Here is an 18,935-nt window from a genome sequence, read left to right on the forward strand (position 1 = left end):
AGTCCGACGATTATTATTTCTCAAACACATCTCTGAAGCATTTAGACATAGGTCTGCTTAAGGAGCGTAGGGCTAAAAAAAGGAAGTTAGCACACGGCCTGTCTTATTATTGTATTCTGCCATGGTGAGCCTTGGAGCAGCAGGCAAGACTATGTTCTATATTACATGAGCTACAATTAGTAGACAGAAGAGGATATAGTTAAGGTGGAATAGTTAGCTATCTGAGCTTTGAATTCTTTTGCTTTTTGGGGTTTCTGCTGCCTTGATATAATCTAAATACAATTGTGTTTCAAAATATCTACTCACAGATTTCCATGCCCCCCCCACCCCCGCATTTCTCTCCTACTCTTACTGTGGGCATATAGATACAAAAACAAATAGTTTCTGGGAACCAATTAAAAGTACAAGATTTGGGACACCTGGGTGGCTCAGCAGTTGAGCACCTGCCTTGGGCTCAGGGTGTGATCCTAGAGTCCTGGGATCGAGTCCCACATCGGGCTCCCTGCATGGAGCCTGCTTCTGCCTCTGCCTGTGTCTCTGCCTCTGTGTGTGTGTGTGTGTGTGTGTGTGTATGTGTGTGTCTGTCATAAATAAATAAATAAAATCTTTTTTAAAAAAGTACAAGATTTGTAGTAGAAATACAAGAAAGTACAAGAGGCACATTCAAGAAGGCTCTTAAAAGACCCACTTACCACTGGATTTAATTTCTCGGACATAATTACTGGGGAACCAGCCTGTTCTGCCATTTAACGTGCCTTCCCACCAGCCTCCTTCTTCAACTCTGGTGACATAAATGATGTCCCCTTTACAAACCGACAATTCGTCTTCGTTTGTCTGCTTAAAGTTGAATCTTGCCTTCACTATCAACTGATGGCTCCCATTTTCCGTCATCTCCTAAGAGAAAAAAAATCACACCAGATTAAGCACTCATCTACATGAGGCAGGGGCATGAATTAAATGAACTGAGGCAAAGAAGGTGGGGTGACCAAGGATGAAACCCCAGGTCTATCTCAATCTTGAGTCCTGAGTTTTTAGCTGCGGAGTGGGACTGGGGGTGAGGGGAGGCTAATAAGACACTCGGAAGCACGCACGACCTTTTGCATTTGTGAGAATGTATATTTTGAAGGAGGCCATAGCTTTCATTTCCCTCTCCCTCGCCAATTACCTAAAGATACTTATTTAAATGAACTGTGAAACAGAGTAGAGTGATAAACTATTCCACCCTGCCTCTACCAACAGGCAGACACAGTCTTACATAATTATACGGCCAAGATTAGGTACTAATCTACCCGTAAAATCAGCCTCCCACCTCCCAATTGCTAAGAATATCTTAAATTGGCTGTGCTTTAGTCATATGCAAACATCAAATACCCCATAGTTACCTAAATCGGGAGTTGTTAACCTCTCGTGGGTCCCTTAGAGAAGCTAATGAGCACAACAGATCTTTACCCAAGACACACATGCATAAATTCACACACAGGAGATTTTGCACACAATCTGTGAGGGTCCCAGGGCTGTGGGACCATAGAGTTCATCAGCTCCTCAAAGGCATCGTGATCCCAAAAGGTTAAGCCCTTTGGAAGTAGTTAAAGTGTTTTGGAAGTAAGAGCTCCTGATGGCTTAAAGGGAGTGGGTGGCTTCTGACGAGGAATAAAGGTTTCTAAAGAGCAAAAGATAGGTGGTTCCTCCCAAATAGAAGCTCCCATTAAGACCAAAAGCAAAGATAACTGGGCTATGCCAGTGCGCAAGCTCCCCACAGGCTCACTAGGAATGCAAAGAGAAAAACAAAATGACAATAACGATGATGAGAGCAAGTAATATATATTGATTGCCTATTCTGTGCCAGGCACAATTTAGTTCTCCTAATAAACCAGGGGTAGAGGAAACAACAGCAAACTGCCCTTAGGAAGTAGTTATAAGGACTTCCATTTGCATAGCATTCTCTGTGAACCAACTCACTCAGTTCAAGGAAGGAAAACATCTCTGGGGCTTCAACCCCAACACTCTGACCCTCTGGCTCACACACCTTTGATGGGTGCCAGTGGGCCAGCCCGAACTGGCGCTGGGTTTCAAAGTCGTTTTGTGGGCGACGCCCCAAACATACAGACCCGGCTATCTCACCACATATGCAGATGAAACCAGGATAGGGATCTCATTTTACGGAGTTTAAAACAGGCAAGGGGAATTGAGTTCTATACTTACCACTGTCTTTGACTGCCTTTGCAGGCCTGGAGCTGTGCTAGCAACTCCTCCCTGTGGGTTTGTCTGAGAACTATTAGCAGCAGTAAGAGAAGAACGTCCACATGGTCTTTCTGATAGCTGATCTGTGAAAAGAGGAAAAGGCAAGATAAAAGGAACCACTCCTGTCAGAAACACTGCTACAACATAAAGTCATCTTTCATGGGACATTATCGAAGGCACCCTGGCCGTCCTCCTCACTGTTACCATTAGGAACATGCCAAGGGTATTTCATTCCCCCTCCCTCCATCTTGGTGGCCAACTTCCTTCTGCGTAACCTTACTGGCCATTGCTGTCCAGTAGAATGAAAAACAGCGACAGAGCCACATTTTCTCTTAACCCATTTCCCTACAACTCTCCCCTCTTAAACCAGTTGCAACAGTACGCCCTGTTATCCAAGGCAGAACTATATTGGGTACCAAACAGCTGTTTGTGGCTCTTATTACTTTGAAATATTTCAAACTTCTCTCTTTGTGTTTTGGCCCTTAACTGGGTGGTTCTTGTCTTCCTCGTAGGCAGCAGTATGTGTGGCGGATGTAATGTAAACTCTCCCCCAGAGCCTCAGGGTGGGGGGGGGGGTGGAGAAGGATAATCCGAGAGAAAATTGTATATCTGGGAAAGATGCAATCTTGATATCAGTATTCTTCTTTTAAAAAATCAAACTCAAGAATCTTCTCTTCCTTGAAACCTTGTGAAATTTGATCAGACCAGCGCTGAGCTGGATGTTTTCTGTACGCTGACAGTGTGCTAAAATAAAGAGAGGAGCTGGCTCCTTGACAAATTCAAATGAGGGTTCTTTTCCTCTCCATTTATTTTTAAAAGACATAAACTGCAAAAGTCTAAAGCCCAAACATTCCCTAGGCGACAAGCTCAGTATCCAAGTAATTTCCTTGATGCTGTGGATTTTAACTTTCACCTCCTTGTATTTTATAAATATCTGTGGCAAGGGAAGAGACTGTAAAACTTGCTAGCAGAGTTTGGCAAAGGAACGTATAATTTGTATGGCATAATGTTAGAATTATACGATCCTCCCTGCCCAGCACTGGGTAGTTGTCATGTGTGTTAAATATAGTTACTTGAATTAGCTGTACTTTCTGCTATATGCCTTGCAATAGCTCAAAAGCATTTTTTTCCCAAATAGCAAAAGAACAACTCTAGAAAAGTATTTTTACATTTATTGCTATTATATACAGTTCTTTTGACTAAAACTATAATTACTTGATAGCTTCCTAGATGCTCCATTCTATTTGGCACTTGACTATATTGTCTGCTCTTGTTCGCTAATTGTTTCATGTGGGTAAGTTGAGTGTCCCTAAATAGACAGTCATTTTCTCAAGGGTGGGGACCATAGCTAACACTTCCTTTGTAGCACCTGGCAGTGCTGAGCACACAGCCTATGGACTCTCCCAACAGTGTGAACATCAAGACCCATGCTCGGCCATAAGGGTCCCAGGGTCAGTCCGATGTAGGTTTGAATCCCAGTTTTGCCACTTACTTTCTAACTGGGCAACTGCGGGCCTCACTTCTCTTATCCGAAATATGGACCTAATAATAATACCTACCCCCAGAGTTGTTTCAAAGATGAGACCAACGATGGCTCTTAGAATTGCTTAGACCCAGGATGTCTGGGTGGCTCAGTGGTTGAGCATCTGCCTTTGGCTCAGGTCATGATCCCAGGGTCCTGGGATCGAGTCCCGAATCGAGCTCCCCACAGGGAGCCTGCTTCTCCCTCTGCCTAAGTCTCTGCCTGTCTGTGTGGGTCATCATGAATAAATAAAATCTTTAAGAAAAAAAAAAGAATTGCTTAGACTCACGGTGAGGGCTTCAAGTATTTTAACTCTGGTTATTCCCACCCAGCTGTAGGTAAGGTGCTGTCTCACAGGAGTGAAGCTATACTCCAAGGTATCAGCATTTTCTTCACATTTACTCGGCTTTACGTTCAATATGTCCAATGTGGTAGCTATTAAACGTTCAAATAAAAATTTTTTTTTCGGTCCCTATGAACCTGAGGTTTCATTTCCAGTGCCAGGTTACTGATGGCTTCCTTTACATGGACAGATACATACAAAAATCTCAGAGAAAAACATGCTCTAGTGGGGACAGGGAAGTAACAGCTATCTTCTGTAAAGTTCATGAAAAAGAGAACTGGTTTCTTCCTTTTCATTTTCTGTCTTGTTACACTCTGTTGCTTATTCCATAGCTTTGAACGAAATGGTTTCTTGGCTCTTGCCATTATATGGGGGGCATTACAGGAACATCTGTGATAGGCATGTTTAAATCCTAAGCTATGAACAATGAAAGCATGTTGACACCCACTGCGATTTATTTTCGAGGAGAGGAGAAATCTGCACCAATCGAACAATCCTGGCCACAGTTGGCTCCCGGGGGAATGAGAAGCCTGTGGATCCTAACATGTCATGTATGACTCATAAATCACAAACCCTGCTTACCTTCTGTTGCCTTGTTGACAGCTAAAAGAGTACTGAGGACCTTGGAGAAGTTGGCCCCTGAATAAAGGTCATCAGGATCAAATACCTATGAGAAAGGAAATTGAAACTGTCAGACACTGTAAGTATTCAACTTAGCAAACCTTTATACTATCAAAAGGCCACTTCCTCCGGCTCTCAGGAGAAAAAAAATGTAAAAGCCAAGACCCAAATCTCTGTATGTATACCTTTGGGAAAGTGAAAGCAGCAGCTGAGCCACCTAATTACATGTGGCAGGCCATCAGTGAGTCAGAGTGAAGTAGTGATGGGAAATGAGAGCCAAGCTGAGAAGCAGGGTCCCCAGCAAACCTAGGCATGTCAATATGCAGCCCAGTTCCAGGAAACCCGAATGTATGGGTTACAGTTCATGTCCATCACCTACATAAAGTCCTTACAGTCCATGAAGAAGGTGGTGGAGCCTTTCTGACACATTGCCAAGGGCATAGTTCAATCACTGGATTCAGTATAGCCACAACCCACACTGCCTTTCCTGTGCTCCTCATCTCCCTGCTACCACCCACTGGGTCCCAACAGCCTGGGATCCTAAATCCATGCCACCCAGAGTTCTCCAGGCCTGCGTTTTGCTCCCAGCCTCTGTTCCTGGTCTCTGCTGCTTGACCTTGCCCCTCTTGGTTTGTCTTCATGAATCTGAAACTGTGCTGGCTCTTCCCTCAGGTGACTTTTCCAGATGTGACCTCTGGCCTTCCTAATACTATTCAACTGTCAGCAATAAAACACGAAATGAATACTATATTTCACTTTGTCTTCATTCTGATATGCCACTGTCCCTAGTGAAAACACCAGTCAGCTGTTGTTTTAAGTACAAATTAATTGTTCTATCAGTGTATTCAATGCATTAAAATGTATGGAGAATTCTTCTAGTCTCATACATGTGTATTTGAAACTAGAAGTATTTTGAATCATAGGTACAATCTATTAATTTGCCAGCCAAGGATGTAGATATATTTATCTATAGGAAACCAGATGCCCAGGTTCTGGATGAAAATGCACCTTCTTTTATTAAAAAACCTTATCCATCTATTTATCACACACACACACACACACACACACAGAGGGAGAGGCAGAGACACAGGTAGAGGGAGAAGCAGGCTCCATGCAGGGAGCCCAATGTGGGACTCCATCCTAGGTCTCTGGGATTACGCCCTGAGCCTAAAGCAGATGCTCAGCCGCTGAGATACCCAGGGATCCCGGAAATGTACCTTCTAAAAACATTTCATTCCAGGAGTTATAGAAGTTTGAATATTCTTTTCCCAGATGCAGCGATAGGAATAAAACATATCTTTTCACGTGGGACATGACTGGTAATGGGCCTATTATTCAGAGCCATCCATGTCATTGCTAATCTGCATGTTTTCTGGGAGCCACGTCAAGACAAAATTCTGTCTTCTTTGTGTACGTATTCTTTAAGACCTAAACTCTGTCTCTAGAATGAAAATATATAGTGGCCATTTTTTTTCACACTGGGAAGAGGTGTCAATATAGATAATATAAGCAAATATGAGCCAACAGAAGTCTGCCTATTCTGGGATTCACGACTGTACTACTCATTTGATCAATGAATGTTTTGCATTCAAACAATATGACTGAAGAGCCCGATCACATCTAAAAACGACATGTTAGAGGCGCCTGGGTGGTTCAGTTGGTTAATCTGTCATCTCTTTTTTTTTTAAGCTGTCATCTCTTAATTTTGGCTTAGGTCACAGTCTCAGAGTCCTGGGTTCAAGTCCTGCCCCAGGCTCTGTGCTCCTCAGGGACTCTGCTTCAGGATTTTCTCTCTTCCTCTGCCCCTCCCCCGACTCACATGTGTGAACGTGTGCATGCTCTCTCACTCTAAAATAAATAAATAGATCTTTGAAAGAATAAAAATTACACACTAATCTACTTTTAGTAAAGAGGTAATCTCAATATTACTAAAGAGTCAAATGATATTACATCCCAAATATGTTTCTGAATGCCACAATATTAGATTCAAAGTTGTCCAGGAATAAATGGATAGGCATTCTGTTTTAGTCTGCCAAAGTCTGGCTGAACAAGATGCAGCAGACCCTGGAGAGAGTATCAAGTATCCCAGAGGATTCCAGATTCACTTAACCTCCCTTAGAGCACATCAGTGGGAAAGTGTTAATGACATGTATGACAAAGTGGTAACAAAGCAAGAAATTCACTTGTTTTTAGCCCATCATTCCTAACAGGAGCATGAAAAGGTGTGTGCATGTGGATGTGTATCTTCGGTAGGTGTGGTGGAGACGGGTAGAGTGTGAAATAAGCAGAAGAAAATATTAGCAGAATAAGGCATGAGAGCAAAAACTGTGATCAAAACCTCTCCCTTTTTCTGTTGCTCCTTATCCAGAGTAACTGACTGCCTATATGTGGCAATAGTGCCATGATTCACTTATATGGGTACTTGGCTGAAATTAGGACAAATAACCTAATCAGAAAATGAAACTTGCATCAGCAAGAGTCACTGCATCTGCGCGAGGGAAGTTGCCTGGACTATACAGTTTCCTTTTTAGAAAAGGCCAATACACTAGAGTTTACCCATGGATACTGTTTTTCTCATTTTGTAGCACTAAGCACTCCACAGGAAGGAGCTAGAAGACGTCTCTAGGGAGGAGTACAGAAAGCAAAGCCTAAGAATTACAAAGTCAGAGCAGTTGAAAGATTAAATATAACCAGGAACACTCTCCACTGCACCACACCCTTCCAAACCCCAAAATGAATGCTAGTAAAAATTCCACCCCGGGCCTTTTCCTCCATGTGCTGAGACTGGTCCCCTACTAAAATGGAAACATTTGGAGGGAGCACAACACTTTCAGCTGTTAGCAGTCTTTTAGACCCTCGTGGAAACGAGAGGCATGAGACCAAGTTTAGAGATGATGACGCAGAAAACCTAAAGGCACTGGTGCCCCGCTGGGAAAAGGCAGGAGAATTGCCCAATGCGGAGGGGGGTACGGAGAGAACAAGAAGTCGGTTGTAGTACAGGCCATTTGCCTCCAACTAATCCCAACCATTTCTATATACAAAATGGAGAACCAATTCCCCTCTTCTGTCTGCAAAGCACAGAGGCTTGTTAAAAGAAATGCATATTTGCATATTTACGCTGCCTGTGCTTTTCCAACATGAAGCCATGATGCTACTCATCTTCTGCTACTCTGTGCGAGCCTCACTAGCCTGTTTAGTATGGCATGAAGCTGAGCCACAGATTAGCTGCACTTTCTCTGTACCATGTGGGTCCAGAAATTAGCTGGTTAGTTCCAGTTGGATTTGCCAAGGTCAGATGAACAAGATCCCCTCCCTCCATTTACCACAATTGTGATGCGGACAAGAAAGAAAAGATTGCTTCTCAGACGACTCCTAGATGCTTTCAAGGTTCTACTCCTGCAGTGGGATGAGGCGAGGCTAAAGGATAAAAACAACAACAAACATTTACTCTACTCTGGGTAAGTGACAGGAAAGACAAAGATTAAACTTGAAGGATTTTTTGTGGGGAGGGGCACCTGGATAGCTCAGTGGTTGAGCCTTTGGCTCAGGTCATGATCCTGGGGTTCTGGGATCGAGTTCCACATCAGGTTCCCTGCAGGGAGCTTGCTTCTTTCTCCTTCTGCCTATGTCTCTGCCTCTGTGTGTGTGTGTCTCATGAATAAAAAAATAAAATCTTAAAAAAAAGAAAGATTAAAAAAAAAAAGAAAGAAAGATTTTTTTAAAGCGCTATTGACCCCTGATAAACATGGGTTTGAAGTGTGCAGGTCTACTTGCATGTGGATTTTTTTTTGATACATACAGTACAGAACCATACATGTATTTTCTCTTCCTTATGAGTTTGTAAGGACATCTTTTCTCTAGTTTACTTTATTGTAAGAACGTAGTATATAACACATAGAACATACTAAATATGTTAATTGACTATTGATGTTATCACTGAGACTTCTGGTCAATTAACATAAGGTGAATTTACATAAGGTCCAATACTACATCAATAGCTGAGTTCAGACAAGACATTGAATTTTTTTTTAAGATTTTATTTATTTGAGAGAAAGAGAGAGCTTGCTTTCGGGGATGGGGGGTAGTGGGGAGGGGCAGAGGCAGAGGGGGAGAGAATCTCCAGCAGACTCCCTGCTGAGCGCAGAGCCCAATGCGGGGCTTGATCTCACAACCCCGAGATCATGACCTCAGCCGAAACCAAGAATCAGACACCTAACCAACTCCACCACCCAGGCGCCCACAAAACATTTGATCTTTATTTTTTTAAAAAGATTTTATTTATTTATTCATGAGCGACACAGAGAGAGAGAGAGAGAGAGAGAGAGAGAGAGAGAGAGAGAGGCAGAGACAGGCAGAGGGAGAAGCGGGCTCCATGCAGGGATCCCGACGTGGGGCTCGATCCCAGGTCTCCAGGATCAGGCCCTTGGCTGAAGGTGGCGCTAAACCACTGAGCCACCTGGGCTGCCCAACATTTGATCTTTAAATGTTTCCTCACATTTTAACATTTTGGATATCCACAATGACAACAAAACTTCTTTTCCATCCACTAAACACCAGGTGTTAATTCTAAACTGTTGAGGATCTGGCAGTATAATCCACACAACAGTTAATATTTTCATGGCTTTACAAATAGACCCTTTTGGAGTAGTTTTCAGTCTCAATACGTATGCTGTTTTATGACATTTTCCTTAAGCAGACAAACATAAGGAAACACATGAGAAGAAAATCTCCAAAGCCCCTGCTCCATTTCCTCACTAATCTTGTAGGTATAGTGTACTGACTTACTGAGACCTTGCTATGCACTGACACCATGCTGGGAGATACATACATTTGTCTCTATTCATTGCATGTGTTTCTCCTAGCAAGCTTGTAATGTAGGTACAATTATTTCCCCCATTTTATAGATGAGCAAACTGCACTCCAAGTAGTTAACTCACACGGCAAGAGAGTGCTGGAACCAATGCAGATACACAAGAAAGTGCTCTGAGGGGCATTTTAGTCCTGTCTGAATACCTTCCACTGTCATGAGGCATTAAAAAGAAGAAAAAGAAATCTGCGGATTTGTACACAAAAAGAAATCCCTTGCTGCTGTCAATATGAGCCACATCTGTACCATTGGCAGCAAGTTTGTTACAACCTCTAAGATGACTAATTCAACTAATTGTGGCAAAGAGAAAATCTCTCATATGACAAAGCTGTCTCCACAGAGGCCATGGCTGATTCCAGCACTGGCCTTTTCATTTCAAGTCCTGACCCAGGAAGCATCTGCTCATGTTTGCTGGAAGTGGGCTGTGCTGAGCTACTCCTATTTCTTCATCTAGTTCCACCTTGTGAGCTGCCGTCCATATGTGTGAAGTGTCGGTTGGGTGAGGGGTCCAGCCCATGGTTATAGAACCAAGCTGAACCATTCCCTGGCACCTTGCTCTAACCACCTGAGATAACCAGTGACAGCCCTGGCCACATCCTTGTTAGGAGAAGAAGCCACACCGTATACACGATCAGAATACGGTGAGGTCTCTAATGTCATGGGACTTCAGTACCATTCAATAGACTTCCAGTTAAAGCTAATTTAGGGTTTGGGGTGATCACAATAGGCTCCGTCACTCATCTGTTAAAACATAATCAGCTGAAAAGCAAGGGATTCAGTAGAACCACATGGACATAGCTCTGTTTCAGGCCCATAAAAAAAAAAAGATTCCAAATATTTTAAGAACATTCCATCTCTCCCCTGTTCCTATTGAATAAAATCTTAAATTAACTTAGGCCATCTTGAATCACATTCTCCCATTCTCACAGCTGAGCATGCTGCCTCTGTTAACCCCTGAACTTTGGAGGAAATGTCATTACATAGTGCAATAGAGCAAGCAAATTTGAGCTGCTTAGTCATATTTCACTGGGTAGCATTGCTCCTGGCTCTGTGAACACAACCAGGGATGCTTTCACATAGCTCCTACTAGAAGCAATCACGACATCAGCAACAAATAATGCTCTTAGCTCAGAAACTGCACTCAATTAGCCACTGACACACCACTTACTAGAATACAGTAGATGGCATTTTTACTGTGCCTGGTTTTAAATAATGACTTCCTATTTGATATGGAGCAAACTTAAGAGAGCAAATCCAGCTCTCCACTCCTCTCTTATTTCCTTCCTTTCTCTCCATTCAGCAACTCAGGGAATGAGATCTGACCTGGGTGTGTGGCTGCAAAAACATCAGTGTTTGGAAATAGCACTGGTGTGAGGGTCTGAAAACCTTGATTCCAACCCCAGATTTGTCACTGCTGAGCAGTTGTGGGGACCATAGGAAAGTCACACTACTTTTTTGCAGCTCTGTTTCCTATCTGGAAAGTGAGAGATGTCTCTGACCAGACCGGCACAGTGAAAGGCACACTGGCATATCGTCTGAATAGGGGCTCTCAAATGTATCACCCGGGCTGTGTCCCCAAGGTCCAGAATCTAGTATTTGATTCTCATGGTTCTTGAGAATGGACTCACACTAACCAAGTTCACAAAAGGCCAATGCATCAACCAAAAGGCCAATTTGCTAATTTCTGCTAAAAGAAATAGACCGTTAAGGAGATTGGATACTCCCATTTTATGGCCAGCATATCACTCTCTTGCAAGAGAGAAATCTGCATGGTAAGCCAAATTAGAAAGTTAGAAATCTGTTGGATAGTACACAATCAAAGCAAAAGGAGTCTGGGGTATCACAAGCTAATGTAATTACTACCTGTTTGTTAGTGGACTTTTTCAAAATGTCATTTTTAAAGTGACCTATTGGGGTACCTGGGTGGCTCAGTTAAGCATGTAACTTTTGATTTCGGTTCAGGTCAGGCTCTGCCCTGGGTGTGGAGCCTGCTGAAGATTCTCTCCCCCCTTGGTCCTTCCCCCATTTTCCCTCTCTAAAAAAAATACAAAATAAATAGTGACCTTTTTATAAATTCTTGCTCTATCTTGCTACCACTGCCTAGTGGCATTTGGCCTGTGATTGTGGACAGCTTTAACCATTTATGTTCTTTTGTATCTGTGGATTTATATAGTGTCATTTTACATAACTAATGTGGGCTTCTAGATTGCCTGGACCTTATAGAATCCAGAGCCAGGAAGTTCAGCTCCACAAAGCTCCTATGACAGAAGTGAAGTTCTGCATGTAATGCCACATGACTCACACCTCAATGGAACATCACCAAATCCACTTCCTGATGGCCATTTCAGAATCATTGACACCTTATGGCCTCTATTCTTCCTTGTTAACACTCCTGTAGGGGAAAAAAACACATTCTCCACAATAGGGAATTCTTTTATTTTTTAAAGATTTTATTTATTTATTCATGTGAGACACAGAGAGGCAGAGACATAGGCAGAGGGAGAAGCAGGCTTCCTGCGGAGAACCTGATGCAGGACTCGATCCCAAGACCCTAGGATCATGACCTGAGCCAAAGGCAGATAGATGCTCAATCACTGAGCCACCCAGGTGCCCCAGGGAATTCTCTTCAATTGAGTATTAAGTGTTCAGGAAAGAGCAAAATGACACAAGGAATGATATAGGTATCTTGGCCAGGACGGTCACAGGATTAAAAAGAGAAAGAGACAGAATAACTGGTTTTGGATAATTTCACCAAGAAGAGATTAGGCATGAAGAGAATGAAAAGATGAAATCTCTCTTGTCAATAGGGCTTGCCAAGCCCAGGACAGAAAGCTGGGCACCTAGAACCAGCTGCTGCTCAGCAAGACGCCACCGTGGCCTGCCCCCTCCTCCTGCACTCCTGTCGCTAGAACCTCTGCAGGAGCTGCATTGGCTGCCAGTTTTGAGGGGTGGGGTGGACGGGTAATTCCTCAGCTGCTAGAGCATCTGGGTTCCAGACCTGGGGGTGTCCTCCCCAAGCTCCTCACCCCCATCCCTTCAGAGAAGGGGACTCATTTTCCAGCGTTCCAAATTGGAATGTGGAACACATTTTCACAGAGACATAGTGTCACATCTGCCACTTAGTGTGTGAATTCTATAGTTCAGCCATACTTATTAAGCAGGCTGTTTTGGGCCAGCCAGGAAACTTAATCAGCACACAGAACCTGGTTTCTAGGGGGCAAAATGTTTTCTGTGTTCCTAACAGTAACTCACAAATGAACTTTTGGAAAAGAATCCATTTTACATTGAAGAATGCCTGGTTGTGTGGTCCCAAATTAATGTCTACATCTGTTATACTTTCTCCTTGTCCTTTCAAATAAAGGATGAACAACTACCCCAGACACTCCAAGTGCTATTTATTTTAGAACTGCCCATGATGAGACAATCAAGTGATACATACAAAGATGATGAGAATGAAAAAAAAAAAAAAAAAAACAAAGATGATGAGAATGTCCTCAGAAATTTTAAGTTGACAAATCATGCGTGTTTAACTGGCCAGACAGTTAAGGAGGAGACTCTCATGTAAAGAGAGGGCTCCTGCAGCCCCAGCTTTCCCAGGAGTCTGCTGTGGTTAGAGCCTGGGAGTCTAGCAGAATCAAGGGCTTCACTACAGATTCCATGCACCAGAGAGACTGATGTTAAATGAACCCCACACAAAGATTAGGGAAGGAGGAGTCTTCCAGTCTGTATAGAGGCTGCACACTTAAGCCCTCAACTACCTACTACTGTAATATTCTCTATTTATTCTGTGGGTATTAAGATTAGCTCTGGATTTCCAATTAGAAGGCGGACTCTTAGAAGTCCAAATTGCCCCACAGACCCAGCCCACTGTTCAACATATGTGAGACTCGATAAATAATTATTCATTGGCTGATCAACAGGATGTACTGGCAGAAAAACTTAAACACAAATTATGCCTCAAATGCAAGCCCCATGAAGCCAGTTTTTTAAAAAACTTTTTCACTTCTGGATCCTCAGTGTCTAGAAGAGTGCTTATCACACAGCAGGCACTTAATAAATATTTGATGAATTGATGCAAGTTTAGAAGCTCTTGCCAACAGATGATTAATCATAATTGAAGAAAAAGCATTGCCAGAATTACAGTAAAGTTCAAAAGAAATATGATTAAGGGAGAAACAATCAATTTCCACGTGACTTTCCAGGAAACAACTATTAGCTAAAATAATATTACACCCATACAAGTCATCAAAATTAAGCCTTGCAACTGTGAGACGACTAAAGGTACTTCAAGCTCCAAGATTGTGGATTTCATTGAGCTATGTGCCAGTTCGGGCCAAGTCTGCAATTGCTGGCCTGTCCTGGATAGTATAGGTGCCTTTCATTCCCCTCACAAAGCACCATAACTTACACAGTACAGAGAGAGAGCAGGAAAGAACTGTGGGATTTCACTGCTTTGCTGGAGTTGGCTATATTTTTCATTGTAAATAGCTTAAAGGACAAACACTATAAGCCAAACTCATCTGTTCATCCCTTACTCCAAAACAGGCTCTGAGTCATAGACAGAACACAGTGGGACATGGCAAAATATGCCAAAGGAGCTCACGAGAAGCAAGAAGGGGTGACAGGCAAATTAAAAGCCTACAACCCACATGCCCACAGTCCTTCTTACACCAGCTAATCTGGGTAGGAAGGATGTTGTGCCAAAGTTACAACCATTTCCTTTATTTAGAGATCACCCTCAACAATATATTTGTTTTTTTTTTTTTTTTTTTTTTTTTTTTTTTTAATTTATTTATGATAGTCACACAGAGAGAGAGAGAGAGGCAGAGACACAGGCAGAGGGAGAAGCAGGCTCCATGCACCGGGAGCCTGATGTGGGATTCGATCCCGGGTCCCCAGGATCGCGCCCTGGGCCAAAGGCAGGCGCCAAACCGCTGCGCCACCCAGGGATCCCTCAACAATATATTTGGCAAAGACTTTTGGCACTCCTTGCTTATGTCTATGTGTGAGTCACCTTTTCAAAAGTATGCCATTTTCAGAGATGCCCATCAATGCCTGACATCAATCAGTTAATTAATTTTTCTCCATGTGATCTCAAAGATTTAGACGTAGGATACAATCCAAATGTGGTGAGGTGGTATTGGGAGCTCACCTATCAGACATGTCAGGAACGGTGCTTTCCATGAACATCCATTAGGTCTCTCAGCCTAATGGAACTCAGCCTGTAAGTGCCTACAAAATCAAATCCCCAATCTTTAAGCTGGCATTCAGATTTCTTCTCAAGCCCATCATTTCTCACCATCATCAACTCGTATGCCCCACAATCCTTCACTTTCTTCACTGTGCCTCTCTTTGATACGCACACTTCTCATGAAAAGGTTCCCTCAACCATCTGAATCCCAGCTGTCCTTTGGGGCCCAGACGACATCATTCCCCCTCCATAGGGTCTGCCCCAAACACTACACCTCAGTATACAATGGGCTTCTTCTGAACTCTGCGTTATGCTCTAGACCCTGGACCCACTAGATTGGATACCTTGCCATACAACACAATCCACGTTGTTCAAGTCCACGATTTCTCATACACCTGCTGCCTCTTCCCATAATGCCACAGGTACAGCGCCCACCGTACAGATGGCAAACTAGTACTTGCAGACTATTATTCTTTCCTTTTCACCTAAAAGTTAAACAGGTATTTCTTCCACCAGAAACATTAGTCCTTCTGGCATGCCTTCCTCAGAAGGAAAGACAGAGAAAAGGTTGGGTTTTGTTTTTTGTTTTTTGTTTTTTGGGGGTTTTTTGGTAGAATTTGATTAATCAGAGCTCATCTTTTTTTTCATCTCTTGGTAAAACAGATTCTTCTTTTGGATGGCTATGATTGAGAGTCATGAAGAATGCTGACTAAATATTTATCTCACCAAAGGAAGCAAAGGTACTGCCTAGGATCACTTGGGAGAATCACAATTACAGAGTCCTAATGTGAAAGTGTCACACCTTGAAAGCACAGTGAAATCAAGAGAGTTTGGGTAACATAAGAAATAAGAAGTGAGCTGAGGACTGAAAAAGCAGAGAAGGTCTTCCATGTGACATTATGGGACTTAACTTGCAAACCATTATTTTTTTCTTTTTCTTTTTGAAAAACCTGTAACAGGTACTCTAGCTTGACACAAAGAAACAGAGCAAATACTGCATTAGGAGAAACTCAGCTTTCTTTTTATCTTGATTTTCATTCATGAAGAGCCATTTCTATGAATGAAAGTCAACTCTTGATAATCTACATATAGACTCAGATATACAAGCTATCTAAAATACATTTTTACAAATTCATCCAGGGGCACCTGGGTGGCTCAGTCAGTTAAGCATCTGAGTCTTGGTTTCAGCTCAGGTCACAGTCTCACAGTCGTGGGTTGAGGCCCATGTCAGGCTCTGCACTGAGCATGGAGCCTGCTTGAGATTCTCTCTCTCCCCTCCACCTTCCACTTGTGCTATCTCTCTCTCTCTCAAAAAAGATATTATCCATTCATTCTCCATTTAAAAAATATTTACTGAGCACCTGGTATATGCCAGGGACTAAGAGAGAAATTTGTTGTTAAGATGAGACGTAAAAAGGATAGTATGTAAAATCTGGCAAATAAAGGAGTCACTTACAGGCTCACCAGCCACTAAACCATTGTTTTCCACTCTGTTGTCTTTTCTAGAAGGTAATTTTTCAATCCCAAATCAAGATTTTCCCCAATTCATAACACATTCATAAAACACCAGCACGTCTTCAAGAAAACTGGTCGTGCTACAGCACAAATGCTTAGTGACACTATCACAACATATATCCCCCCAAAGAAGTGGTTAAATTCCTTTTGTTTCAAAAATAATGCATTTTCTTAGTTTGCATATGTTTCCCACAAAGTATTGGTAAATAGCCCCAGTTTGCCATGAAGAACAGACAAATTATAAGTTAGAATGTTCCTTAGTGCTCAGGTCTGCTTCATACAGATGTGAAGAGCTTGACACCTTAAAGATGCCTCTTAAAATAATGTCCACGCTTCCAAGGATAGGGAATCCTGCCTGCTATTGTCTAGAGCAAGACAAGCCCTTAATAACAGTGTCACTCACTGCTTTGCAAACTGCAAACTTCGATCTCACCTTAATTTAATCCTTTCTTTTCCCTTTTGCCCACTTCAATCCCTCAGCTGATATGTCTGATCTCTGTAATAATATTCAAGTCCCAAGAAAGTATAAAGCTGGGATTTTACTCTATTTGTCTAAGCAGAACTTAATTAGGAAGGTAAATCTTCTGCCAGAAGTCAAGTACAAATGATGAGTGGCTCTAAGCTCTTTCAAATCAGCCACTTCTCTGCACCCATACACTCCTCTGTGTGATAGGGTCCAGTCTGCCAATATACAACAAAAGCTAGAGCTAATCAGAGAGATGTCTGGTGTCCTAAGTCCTCCAGACGACAGCAGAGGAAGTGGCAATGTCACTGCTGAAATACAGTTATGGAGCAGCTTCTGGACTGGGTGGACATATATTCCCTCTACAAAGTTGGTAAGTAAAGTCCCTAAAACACTGACAAGTGCCCTCACACTTCTTCATTGGCAGTCCAGAGGCCAGACCTTACACTGCCTTTTGGTACTAACCCCAGAGTCATTGCCAATAGTTCGGCATACCTTCTGCTGTGCCAGCAATGTCTTCACTTCTCAGATTGATCCTTGGGGGCTGCCTCAATGATAACATATGACCAGATTAGAATGGGGTTGAAGTAGGGGATAGCTGGCCAAGATTCTGTAGTTCTAGTAAAGAGCTATATTTTCCTCTGGTGCCCCCTGAAACAGCCTGAATCAGAATCAACATTAAAACCGAATTAGAGTGAATGAGATTTAAAACAAGATAACTTGTGTATCTCCCATCAGGAAGATTCAGTTGATCAAATTTTCCAACAAAATGTATTCCTTTTGGTACTATCAATATACATTCAACCCGATTCAGAAATGACATGTTTCCTTTTTAAGTATTACATACCATGTTTCTTTTTTTAATAGAGGCAATTGATTTTGATTATCCCCCTCAACTATGCCCAATTTGACAGATTCATTACTTATTTCCTGGGGGCAAGGGGAAATGATTTTTGTCAGTCATCCCCAAAACTAGAAAACCATTTGTTGAACAGTTAAATTTAACTAAAACAAGCATCTTGTTCTGGGGTATCTTTCTAAATTTTATTGTTGTCATTATACAACAAATATGTTTGTTTTAAAAGACACAGAAATTTGAAAATAACTAAAAGACACAAAAATTAAACTACTTCATCCAGGTAGTCAATGTAAGAAAGCAGAAATATTCTTTTATCACCTTCTAGTTTATGCATAGAGTAAAAAAGAGCAAAAAGCATTCCTGATTTTTCAATTCCAAGAGGAATCCGTCCAAACTGTTTCTATTATTAGCACACAAAATGGTAGCTAAAGAAGTTACTGTGGTTAACAACTGAATAATTCATAGTCTCTGAAGAATTCGCCTGCTTTGTCTTCCCCAGGTCCTCCTTAAACCTGGAGACCCACACATCTCTAGTCCTCAGTTCTTACAAAGGAAACCATCTACAAATAGTTTTCAGCAGTTAAAAACTGGCCAGGGTAAGCACTGAGAACAACAGTAAGACAGCCAGCTGGAGAGCTTAACATGAACTTTTATAACTGATTCATGTAACTCTTAAGCTGAGACATAAATTGACAGAAATTATAGTGGAAGGTTCCAGTCTCTGTTCCATGGATATCACTGAACCACGATATCACTGAAATTTAAACTGTCTTTATGTAGCCTTTCAAATAAAGTATGGCAAATTAAATAGGACATACAAATAATTTTAAACACATTTCAACATACTCTAAGCTAAATTCAAATTATTTTCTATGATGTGACGCACTGAGAATCTCAAGTACAAAAAAAAGAAAAAAAGCACTTCAATTAGTGAGTGAAAGACGTTAATAATGTTGAAAGGCCTGATGCGTGCTGGCAAATGCAACAGAGGCCAAGGCCACTACCACGATTTATCCTAAGTTTCCAGAAACACTCAACTTGGGTTTGCCTTCAGAAGAGGGGTGGTAAGCATGAGAAAGTATGTGGGCATCTTACCTTCAACTTTACTTTTAAAAATGTTTTTTCCAAAAACAAGCAGTCTCTGTCCAATAAAGCACAGAACTAAGGAACAAGATAGCTGATTTTGTTTTCCTGTTTCAAGGTTCCTCCCTGTTTAAATTCTCAAAGTGACTGATGTATAAGTTCAGAAACCTGAGGAGAAGCCATCATCCCACAGAGGCCACAGCTTACCCCTGCCTGTACCCAAGTTTTTT

At 42.1% G+C, this 18,935-nt stretch overlaps 1 protein-coding gene across 3 annotated transcripts in view; it reads right to left on the reverse strand.

Annotated features, from left to right (window-relative positions):
• The window catches only part of ARHGEF6 (Rac/Cdc42 guanine nucleotide exchange factor 6), a 101,679-nt gene that overhangs the window by 67,203 nt on the left and 15,541 nt on the right, over positions 1 to 18,935 (reverse strand). For all 3 annotated transcript variants that reach the window (XM_038588426.1, XM_038588428.1, XM_038588427.1), the window contains 3 exons: positions 4,689 to 4,773; positions 2,203 to 2,324; positions 693 to 894 (listed from right to left, as the gene is read on the reverse strand). In XM_038588426.1, coding sequence (XP_038444354.1) covers positions 693 to 894; positions 2,203 to 2,324; positions 4,689 to 4,773 — 409 coding nt within the window. The remainder of the gene's footprint in view (positions 1 to 692; positions 895 to 2,202; positions 2,325 to 4,688; positions 4,774 to 18,935) is intronic.

Source organism: Canis lupus, chromosome X (assembly GCF_011100685.1).
Source record: "Canis lupus familiaris isolate Mischka breed German Shepherd chromosome X, alternate assembly UU_Cfam_GSD_1.0, whole genome shotgun sequence".
Taxonomy (NCBI): Eukaryota; Metazoa; Chordata; class Mammalia; order Carnivora; family Canidae; genus Canis; species Canis lupus.